Below are 11,129 nucleotides of genomic sequence, written 5' to 3' on the forward strand. Positions count from 1 at the left end.
GTCCGCCTCCCGGGCTGCAGTGCAGTGGCATGATCCATAGCTCACTGTAGCCTTGAACTCCTTCCTGCGCTCAAGTGATCCTCTCACCTCAGCCTCCCAAGTAGCTAGGACTACAGGTGCACACCAACACACCTGGCTAATTTTAAAGTTTTCTGTGGAGATGAGATCCCCATATGTGGCCCAGGTGGGTCCTGAACTCCTTTCCTCCAATGAGCCTCCGACCTGGGCCTCCCAAGGCACCAGGATTATAGACGTGAGTCTGCCCATTCATCAGAGTATGTTTTCAGCCACAATGGAGTGACATTGGAAATGAGTAACAGGAAAAGCTAGAACATTTGCAAAGATGTGGGAATCACACAACACACTCTTAGGCCAGGTGTGGTGGCTCACTCCCGTGATCCCAGCACTTCGGGAGGCCGAGGCGAGGGGATCACCTGAGGTCGGGAGTTCGTCACCAGCCTGACCAACAAGGAGAATCCCCAACTCTACTAAAAATGCAAAATTAGCTGGGTGTGGTGGTGGACATCTGTAATCCCAGCTACTCGGGAGGCTGAGCAGGAGATTGCTTGAACCCAGGAGGTGGAGGTTGCAGTGAGCCAAGATTGCACCATTGCACTCCAGCCTGGACAAGAGCGAAACTCAGTCTCAAAATAAATAAATAAATAAAAAACACTCTTAACCAGTGGATCAAAGAAGAACTTACAAGGGGAGATAGGAAATACAAATGAAAATGAGAAGAGAAACTACCAGAATGTATGTGATGAAGCAAAGGTTATGCTCAGGTGAAAATTAACTGTGAACACTGATTCTTTTGGTTTGGTTTCACACTCCTGTGAGATGAGCCTGCCCCAGACCTTCTTACGAAGGCAGCACATTACCCATCTAACACCAGAAAACACCGTAGGGTCCCCAGTTCTACTTGCTTTTTCTCTTGTCCTGACAGAAACGTAGGGTGCCCTGACCGCTCTGTGACCTGGCCAGCTGTATGTTTTTTCCCTGGGGCACAAAGAAGCGTGTTTATTTTGTTGGAAACTGAAAGAAACCAGCCCTGGCTAGAAGCAAATTTCCTAAACCTTCTATAAAGGCCATATCCTGACCCGCACTGTGGGTGTGCCGTGTAGGACCTGTCTGCCTGCTGTGGGATGCTGCAACCCTCCGTAAGTTCCCCTAGTAAATGCTCGGGCGGGTCACCCTGGTGTTTGGTGCCACCCTGCCCTGTCTGGTTTGGGGCACTCCACTGTGGGAATGCCTCTGCCGCTCCTTTCTGGGGTTACTCCAAAAGGTTTGGCCAGGATGTAACAAATACCTACGTTAAAAGAGAAGGAAGATCTCAAATCAGTGACCTAGATTTAAATATTGACAAACTAGAAGAGCAAACAAAATCCAAAGCTAGCAGAAGGTGGTCAGGGGCGGCAGCCCACGCCTCAAATCCCAGCACTTTGGGAGGCCGAGGTGGACAGATCACCTGAGGTCAGAAGTTTGAGACCATCCTGGCCAACATGGTGAAACCCCTTCTCTACTAAAAATACAAAAATCACTTGGGCGTGGTAGCACATGAGTATAGTCCCAGCTACTCGGGAGGCTGAGGCAGGAGAATCTTTGAACCCGGGTGGGGGAGGTTGCAGTGAGCCGAGATCACACCATTGCACTCCAGCCTGGGCAAAACGAGTGAAACTCTGTCTCAAAAAAAAAAAAAAAAAAAAAGCCAGGCAAGGTGGTGCACACCTGTAGTCCCAGCTACTCCGGAGACTGAGGCAGGAGAATTTGAGCCTGGGAGGCAGAGGCTGCAGGGAGCAAACTGAACCACGGCATTCCAGAGCAAGAGCCTGTCTTGGGAAAAAAACAAAACAAAAAACTAACCTCTTCAACACATGGTGCTGGGAAAACTGGATATTCACAGGCAATGAGGCTGGGCTGCTACCTCACACTATCCACCAAAATCAACTCAAAATGGATCAGTGACCGAAACGTAAGAGCCAGACCGTGCTCACCTCGGCCTCATGTAGACTAAAATCAGAACAATACAGAGATTAGCACAGCCCCTGCGCAAGAATGACACGCAAATTGGTGAAGCGTTCCAGGTATTTTTTAATTTAAAAAAAGTTGGCTGGGCGCAATGGCTCACAACTGTAATCCCAGCACTTTGGGAGGCCGAGACAGGTGGATCACAAGGTCAGGAGATCAAGACCATCCTGGCCAACATGGTGAAACCCTGTCTCTGCTAAAAAATACAAAGAAATTAACTGGGTGTGGTGGCGCACGCCTGTAGTCCCAGCTACTCCGGAGACTGAGGCAGGAGAATTGCTTAAACTCAGGAGGCAGAGGTGGCAGTGAGCCAAGATTGCGCCACTGCACTCCAGCCTAGGTGACAGTGACACTGTCTCAAAAAAAAAAAAAAAAAAAAAAAATATATATATATATATATATAGAGAGAGAGAGAGATAGATAGATAGATAGATAGATATAGATATATATAAAACTGGCTGGGCACGGTGGCTCACACCTGTAATCCCAGCACTTTGGGAGGCTGAGGCGAGCTGATAACTTGAGGTCAGGAGTTTGAGACCTGAGACCAGCCTGGTCAGGATGGTGAAACCTCGTCTATTAAAAATACAAAAATTAGCTATGTGTGGTGGCAGGCTCCTGTAATCCCAGCTACTCAGCAGGCTGAGGCAGGAGAATCACTTGAACCCAGGAGGTGGAGGTTGCAGTGAGCCCAGATGGCACCACTGCACTACAGCCTGGGTGACAGAGTGAGACTGTCTCAAAAAAAAACCCAAAACAAAAAAAGTTAAAACTATAAAACCCTTGAGAAAAAAAAGCATAGACCAAAAGTACAGGCAGCAAAAGAGACGGATGAACTGGACGTCACCGGAATAACGTTTGCATATCAAAGGGCAGCGTCAGCAGAATAAAAAACCCACAGAACGGGAGAAAAGATTTGCCAATCACAAAGGGTTAAGATCCAGATGATTTTTAAAAACAATGAAACTCAAAAGCAACCTAATTAAAAAATGGGCGAAGGCTCTGATAGGCATTATTTCTCCAGAGAAGACACACAAATGGCCAGTCAACACAGGAAAAGGGTTCAACATCACTGATGGTTAGGGAGAGGCAGATCAAAACCACTGAGGGAGACCACCTCTCTGGTTAGGAGGGCTGCTACCCAAAGAGCAGAACGTGGTGCGTGTCGCTGAGGATGTGGAGAGGCCGGAGCTCCTGTGCACCGTTGGCAGGGAGGTAAACTGGCATAGATCTTATCCCCAAAATTTGTTTCTGGAAATACAAAGGAGTTGAAAGCAGAGACTCAGACAGTGGCTTTCACACCCACGTTCATTGTATCAGTATTCACAGTGGCTGAAAGTTCGGGCGAGGTGGCTCACGCCTGAAATCCCAGCACTTTGGGAAGCCAAGGCGGGCAGATAACCTGAGGTCAGGAGTTTGAGACCAGCCTGGCCAACATGGTGAAAGCCCTTCTCTACTAAAGATACAAAAAATACCTGGGCGTGGTGGTGTGTGCCTGTAATCCCAGCTACTCGGGACGCCGGGGCAGGAGAATTGCTTCAGCCCGGGAGGTGGAGGTTACTGTGAGCCGAGATCGCGCCACTGCATTGTAGCCTGGGTGACAGAGCGAGACTCTGTCTCGGGGGAAAGAAACCCAAAAAAACAAAAATGGGCTGGGTGTGGTGGTGGGTGTCTATAATCCCAGCTACTCCAGAGGCTGGGGCAGGAAAACATTTGAACCCAGGAGGCAGAGATGGCAGACCGCGCCACTGCACTCCAGCCTGGGTGACAGAGCAGGACTGTCACCAGGAAAAAAAAAATGGGGGGATAAAATCCTGTAGGATTCCACTGATATGACATAGCTGGAGTGGGCAGAGCCACAGAGACGAATGATAACGTGGTGGGTCCAGGGGCTGGGGGGTCACTGTTTAGTGGCTACAGCTTCTGTTGCGGTGATGAGGTGGTTTGGGAAATTGTGATTTCAGCGCAGTGTTGTGAAAGTACTTGATGCCACCGAACCTCACACATCAAAGTGGTTAGTGGTAAATTTTATATTATGTACAATTCAGCGAAGACCAGCACCACCCTCAGTGCAGACACAGCAGGTTATGGCCACAGGCACCAAAGCCGCCTGCCAGCCGCCCGCCTGCAGCCTGTCGGTCTGAGGGGCAGCACAGATGGCAGGCATGGCCAGGCATGGCCAGGCATGGCCCCCAGTCTGTGAGCCGTGGAGAGTGGGATGGGTGGTCCCAGCAGGAATCAGTGTGTGGAGGAGCTGCCGGATGGTCTGGTGGAGGCAGGTGGCCTTGGGGAGGGTTTGGGCTCAGCAGCCTCGCCCTCGCTGGCCGGACTCCTGGGAGTCCCCTGCCTAGGGACCTCTCACCTCCTCAGCTGGTGGCTCTGCAGCTGGCCTGCCCATCTGTCCCTCTCCAGGGTGGGCAGAGAGGCCCCCCAAGAGCCCTGTATCTGCACAGGAATGACTGGCCTCAGCCCACTTGCCCCTAGTGACCTACTGTGCCCTGTACAGGCTGACAAGGGTGCTGGCAATGCAGACCTGGGGGGGTGCCCCACAGGAGCTGTGCCCCTCAACATGTCAGGTGGCCATGCCAGGGGTCTGCCTGCCCGTGTGCCTGGCCCATCTGCCAGCCCCACCCATCCACCTTCCCTAGGGTGCCTGCCTGGCCTCTGTGTGCGGTGGGGTGTGGGGTGTCCAGGGATGTGGGCAGGGGGCTGTGGCCATCTTCACTCCCTGCAGAGCTGTGCTGGCTGGCCCCGTGCCCACCCTCCCCAGCTTGGGAGGCCCTGGCTGCTGCCCAGAGTGACATCAAGGCCTGGGCTGTGGACAGGAGGGGACATGGCTTCCTTGAAAGCCCTGCCCCTGCACCCCTCCCCGGGGCTCTGGCCCTTCTGTGGGCCAAGCCAAGCCTGCGTGCCTGCGTGTGGTCACATGCGGGGGCGTCTCCAGGCCCTGGTGTGTTTGGGGAGCCGCCTCCCTGCTCTCAGCCTTGCTGGCATCTCCAGGGCTGCAGTCCTGGGTGACGGGTGCCGGTGGAGTTCTGGCTACCCAAGGTGCCCACACATCCAAGGAGGGCTGCTGCTTGTCCTCACCCCTCTCCTGTGGGGGCCCCAGCAGGCAGCCCCAGGCGCTGTGTGGGCATGGGACAGGGTGGGATATGAGGACGGTGGTGGGGATGCTGTGTGGCCCTGGATGACCTCCTGATGTGGTGTGACATGACGGTCACTGCCACCATGCTGAGGGCCCCAGCCACCAGTCACCCACCGTGGGGGTGCCTCTGTGTGAGGCACCGGGGGGGCATGGCGTGAGTGGCTGTGGAAGTGGCTGGTCTTCCCCACTCAGCCCAGGATGGGCAGGGCAGGGTCATGCTGGCCGGGGGCAGTCTTGGGAGACAGACAGGATCACTCCCCTTCCATCTGCGGCTGAGCTGCCCCTGCACCTGACCCGGGCCTGGCGAGCAGCTCATGTCCATCCCCAGCAGGACTCCACGTGGCTGGTCTAGCACCCACCTGTGTGGCCCCTCACCCACGCCCTGGACTGGACACAGGAAAGGTGACTTCCTCCGTCCTCTGGGTGCTCCTCAGTGAGGGGGCCCCAGCTCCCAGCAGAGGCCTCTGGTACCGCCTTGTCCCTGCAGGGCTGTGTTGGTGCCAGGCGGAAAAACAGGTAGCAATTCCTGAATCTTAGGAGCCACATGGCCACATTCTGACCCTGCCGAGACCCTCCGGGAGCACCCCACACCCCTGCCCGATCCCAGGCCCCGTCCCCCCACCCGCCCAGCCCCTGCTGTCGCTTGGACAAACACTGGGTCCCTTTCTTCAGGCGCCATCACTGTTTGGGACCCCCAGGAACCCCATCTCCCCAAGGCCGTCAGGTGCAGCAGAACGCTCACCCCTTTCCTGGCCCTGCCTTCGAGTGGGACACCGGCCCGGAGCGCGGGGAGGCTTGGCGGGGCTCAACAGGCACGCGCCCTGAGGCAGCTCCGGGTGGGGCCGCGGTGGGAGGACGAGCCAGCGAGGTGGCCCAGGGACCCAGACCCCCAGGGGCTGCCGGCTTCCTCGAGCAGTGCTCGGGAGGGACCTCTGGGCGGCGGCCACGGGGCAGGGTGTTGGGGCGCACGGCCCACAGCGCGGCGCCCGTCTCCCTGGGGACCGCGGGCGCCGGGATCACGTGGGGCCTGGAGGGAGGAGCGCGGCCCCGTGATCCCGCCCACCTGACAGGCGCCCGCGGAAGGCGACATGGGCTCTGCTCCCTGGGCCGCGGTCCTGCTGCTGGCGCTCGGGCTGCACGGCCTCCGGGCGAGGGGTGAGTGCGGCGGTGCCCCCGGCCCCATCCCAGGCCCCTTCCCCGGCTCCGGCCCCGCCTCTGAGGTCCGCAGGGCCCCGGACCCCGGCTTCCAGGAGCGCTACTTCCAGCAGCGTCTGGACCACTTCAACTTCGAGCGCCTCGGCAACAAGACCTTCCCCCAGCGCGTCCTGGTGTCGGGTGAGACCTCGGCCCCGCCCCCAGGTCCCCACCCTCCGACCCCAGCCCCCCATCTCCCCGGCCCCCAAGTCCCCGGCCCCCCGGCCTCACCCACCCTCCCCACAGACAAGTTCTGGATCCGGGGCGAGGGGCCCATCTTCTTCTACACCGGGAACGAGGGCGACGTGTGGAACTTCGCCAACAACTCGGGCTTCATCGCGGAGCTGGCGGCCGAGCAGGGGGCTCTACTGGTCTTCGCGGAGCACGTGGGTGCCCGGCGGGGTCGCGGGCGGGGGTCTGTCGCGGGCGGGGTCGCGGGGCCGGGCTCAGCAGTGCGTCCTCCCACCCCCTCAGCGCTACTACGGGAAGTCGCTGCCATTCGGCGAGCGGTCCACGCAGCGCGGACACACGGGGCTGCTGACGGTGGAGCAGGCCCTGGCCGACTTCGCAGAGCTGCTCCGCGCGCTACGGCGCGACCTCGGGGCCCAGGACGTCCCCGCCATCGCCTTCGGTGGCAGGTGGTCGCCTTCCCCGGCCTCCGCACCCCCACCCTCCCCTGCCCCCACCCAGCACCCCCAGCCCAGCGCCCCTCGCCCCACCCTGTCTGCAGCGGTGGCTGCGCGCTGGCCCGGCCTCTCCGCTCTGACTCCCACCGCTGCCTTTTCCGAAGGCCTCGGACGGCGGCTCCAGACTCAGTGTTGCCTCCTCCAGGAAGCCCTCCCACTCACTCTGTCCTCCCAGCCACCGGCTCAGCTGCAATGTGTTGGCCACACGGTGGCCTTTCCCAGTGAGGGCCACACCTGCCCCAGGCCCAGGGTGGGAATCTGTGGGTCTTTGGAAGTGTCAGGTCCTCCATGTGGTGGTGCCTGTGGGCCCCTGAGGATGGAGAGGGGAAGTGGGTGTTGGGGGCAGCAGCCCTAACCCTGTACCCCTCGCGCAGTTATGGGGGCATGCTCAGCGCCTACCTGAGGATGAAGTACCCCCACCTGGTGGCCGGGGCGCTGGCAGCCAGTGCGCCCATCCTAGCCGTGGCAGGGCTCGGCGACTCCACCCAGTTCTTCCGGGATGTCACGGCGGTGAGTGAGGCTTGGGGTCCTCCAGGCCCCTGAGGGACAGCGGCTGCAGCGAGCTCACTCTCTTTCCCCCAGGACTTTGAGGACCAGGGTCCCAAATGCACCCAGGCGGTGCGGGAAGCGTTCCGGCAGATCAAGGACTTGTTCCTACAGGGAGGTGAGGCCGCTCTCCGCCCCGCACCACCTGACCCGCCCCAGGGCCAGCTGCACCCAAGTCTGAGCCCCTGCCCACATCCCTGCAGCCTACGACAAAGTCAGCTGGGAGTTCGGCACCTGCCAGCCACTGTTGGAGAAGGACCTGACCCAGCTCTTCGTGTTTGCCCGCAACGCCTTCACTGTGCTGGCCATGATGGACTACCCCTACCCCACCGACTTCCTGGGTCCCCTCCCTGCCAACCCTGTCAAGGTGAGGCGCCTCCCCGGTCGCTGGAGCGTCCCAAGGCTGGTGGCCTGCAGTTGGACCCTCGTCCTGAGAGCCAGGGAGGTGGAGCTGGTGGAGGGGACCCCACTGAGTGCAGTTGCCCCTGTACCCCAGGTGGGCTGTGACCGGCTGCTGAGTGAGGCCCAGAGGATCGTGGGGCTACGTGCGCTAACAGGTGCCCTTCCCCTGCCCCAGATGGGCAAGTGTGGGTGCCGGGTGGGGCGAGGGGCTGCAGCCCAGCGGGAGCTCTGCCTCCTGCCCCAGGGCCGAGGTGGGCTGGGCAGCACAGCCTTCCCAGCAGTCTTGGGGGAGGCGGTGGCCATAGCCAGGCCCAGCTTAGTGGGTGCTGCTAAGGGGTCTCTAGGGTCCCCAGGCACGGAGGGCAATGCCGGGCAGTAGACGGGCCCTCTACAGGCAGGCCCAGGGCTGGCAGCACAGAACCCCCCAGCCTCCAAGTAGCGAGCCTGGAGGGCTTTCCTCAGTGGGACCCACAGACCCCAGAGTCCCGGATCCCTTGCAGGACCCTTCCAAGGGGGACAGGTTGGTGGCCGGAGCGCACGGTGTGTGTGTGGCCACTGGGCCCAGTGCCTCTCCTCCCCAGGGCTGGTCTACAACGCCTCGGGCTCGGAGCACTGCTACGACATCTACCGTCTCTACCACAACTGTGCCGACCCCACCGGCTGTGGCACCGGCCCTGACGCCAGGGCCTGGGACTACCAGGTTATGGACGCCAGGGCCTGGGACTACCAGGTGTGGGGGTGTGGGTGGCCATGGGCTGGCCTGACTTGGGTGGGGTGCCCGCAGGCCTGCACCGAGATCAACCTGACCCTCGCCAGCAACAACATGACGGATATGTTCCCCGACCTGCCCTTCACGGAGGAGCTCCGCCGGGAGTACTGCCGGGACACCTGGGGCGTGTGGCCCCGGCCCGATTGGCTGCAGACCAACTTCTGGGGGGGTGGTAAGGCTGGGGTGGGAGGCAGCATCCTGCTCTCTGCCCCGCACTCTGCACCCCTGCCCACGGCTCACAGCCCCCAAGGGGCCCCCCATCACCACTTTCTCTGCCCTTTGCAGATCTCAGAGCCGCCAGCAACATCATCTTCTCCAATGGGAACCTGGACCCCTGGGCAGGGGGCGGGGTGAGTCCTGACCTCCTTAGGTTTTTAAGTTGTGTTTGAGACGGGATCTTGCTCTGTCCCCAGGCTGGAGTACAGTGGCCAGACAGCGCTCACTGCAGCCTCGGCCACCCAGGCTCAAGCCTCCCATTAACTGGGACCACAGCCTCGCCCCACCAGGCCCGGCTAATTTAAAAAATATATTTTTTTGTAAAGACAGTCTCACCATGTTGCCCAGGCTGGTCTCGAGCTTGGGCTCCAGCGATGCTCACCTCTCAGCCTTCCAGAGTGCCGGGATCACAGGCGTGGGTCCCTCGCTCCCATCTCACCCGGCTTTGCCCCCGGCTGGTCCCTTCCCGCCTGTCTCTGGCTGGTTCTCTCCCTGGTTGCTTGACGGCACCGACTCCTGACTCCACCCCCTCACGTCTCCTCTCTCCGTGGGCCCCGGAGGCGGCATCGCCTCATTCATCACCTGATGGAGTTCTTTCTGCTGACCACAGATTCAGAGGAACCTGAGCACGTCGGTCATCGCTGTCACCATCCAGGGGGGAGCGCATCACCTCGACCTCAGGTGCGCAGGGAGGTGGCTCAACCCGTGGGCGCGGGGCAGGCTCGCTGAGGGCTGGGGCTGATGGGCCCCTCTGTGGCTGCTCCCCAGAGCCTCCCACCCGGAAGACCCTGCCTCCGTGGTCGAGGCGCGAAAGCTGGAGGCTGCCGTCATTGGCGAGTGGGTAAAGGCAGCCAGGCGTGAGCCGCAGCCAGCCCTGCGTGGGAGGCCCAGACTCCGCCTCTGAGCACAGGGCGACTGGGGGACAGGTTTCAAGGCTCCCTGTGGAGTGAGGAGCAGGCCGGCCCCCGCCCAGAAAGTCTGCACTTTCTGGGTCCCTGAAGCTCAGCCACGGTGGCCAGCCTAGCATGGGGGCTTTGCTCAAGAGGTGGCTGGCGGCAGAGGGAAGGGGCTGAATAAACGTGTGGAGGCCACGTATGTCCTGTCCTTCCTGTCTGTGGGCCCACACACCGGCTGGGGGAGTGAGACCCTTGAGACGGGGCTGGGGAGGTAGCACACCCCGCAGAGGTCAGGGCCTGCCCTGTGTTCAGCAAGGTGGAGGCAGAGGCTCCTCAGCACTTGGGGCTACCCTGTAGGGCCCCCTGCCCCAGGAATCCCTGCTCTGCCGAGCTGTGGCAGACGGAGGCTGCAGCCACACTTTCGAGGTGATAGCCTTCCCCGACATCCTCTGACACAGCAACCGCTCCAGGGGAGGCCACGGCTTTCAGCCCCCAAGGGACACACGGCTGGCTGCCCCCATGTGGTCCCAGGGGTCTGGGTGAGATGGAGAAGGTATACCTTTTCCGGCTGTTCAGGCCCAACCCACTGTCCCAGTCCTGTTCAGCTGGCCATGGGGCACCAGGCCCAGGAGGGCAGCACTGGGCCCAGTGTGACATGGGGTGGGCCTCAGGGCCACATCACAGCTACTGTTCCCTTTCCAAACACAGAGGGAGGAGTGCAGGGTCCGGCCCAGCGTGAGGTGGGAGAGGAGGCCCACACTCAGGGCTCAGACCTCTGTCGGGGGAATGGGTGGCTGTCCCAAGCCGTGTCCAGGTGGTTCTGCCCTGTGCTGCTACCAGCTCTGGCTTCCCAGGGAAGGGACGTCTTCCACAAGTGAAGGTGACAGATTCTTTATGGGAGCAGCGCAGCCCTGAGGTCACCTGGTTCAGCCAAGGCCCAGGGTCAGCACTGGGACAGGGATGGCTGCAGCTGGCAGTGGAGTGACGAGGATGACTGCCACCGTGGCCCAGGGCATGGGGCCACAGCCCTGCCAGGCTGCTGGGAGGTGCCCGACCTGGGCCCACACATCCCTTAGCCATGTGCCCCAGTGCCAGCCCTGCAGGGAGGCGGCCCATGTGAGACACAGGAGCGAGGACACCTTCCGCTAAGCATCCGCCCCACAGGGCCAGTGACACCGAGGACCCCAGGGCCACTCCCTGCCCAGCGGCGGGGGACAGCTGGAGTCCAGTTTCAGCAAACTGAATTCTGA

General features: G+C 60.5%; 1 protein-coding gene and 1 non-coding gene across 2 annotated transcripts; both read left to right on the plus strand.

Annotated features, from left to right (window-relative positions):
- Positions 1 to 1,983: 1,983 nt before the first annotated feature.
- On the plus strand, positions 1,984 to 2,087 carry LOC120360730 (U6 spliceosomal RNA). Its single transcript, XR_005577159.1, has one exon. It is a non-coding gene; the product is annotated as a U6 spliceosomal RNA (small nuclear RNA).
- A 4,123-nt stretch (positions 2,088 to 6,210) lies between these two features.
- Positions 6,211 to 10,078, plus strand: DPP7 (dipeptidyl peptidase 7). The gene is made up of 12 exons (XM_003941344.4): positions 6,211 to 6,505; positions 6,611 to 6,750; positions 6,839 to 7,002; positions 7,425 to 7,560; positions 7,633 to 7,714; positions 7,800 to 7,963; positions 8,093 to 8,153; positions 8,580 to 8,698; positions 8,783 to 8,939; positions 9,053 to 9,117; positions 9,594 to 9,664; positions 9,752 to 10,078. Exons 1-12 carry the CDS (start codon positions 6,259 to 6,261, stop codon positions 9,885 to 9,887), a joined length of 1,542 nt encoding a protein of 513 aa, XP_003941393.1. The 5' UTR covers positions 6,211 to 6,258; the 3' UTR covers positions 9,888 to 10,078.
- Positions 10,079 to 11,129: the final 1,051 nt, after the last annotated feature.

Source organism: Saimiri boliviensis, chromosome 2 (genome assembly GCF_048565385.1).
Source record: "Saimiri boliviensis isolate mSaiBol1 chromosome 2, mSaiBol1.pri, whole genome shotgun sequence".
Taxonomy (NCBI): Eukaryota; Metazoa; Chordata; class Mammalia; order Primates; family Cebidae; genus Saimiri; species Saimiri boliviensis.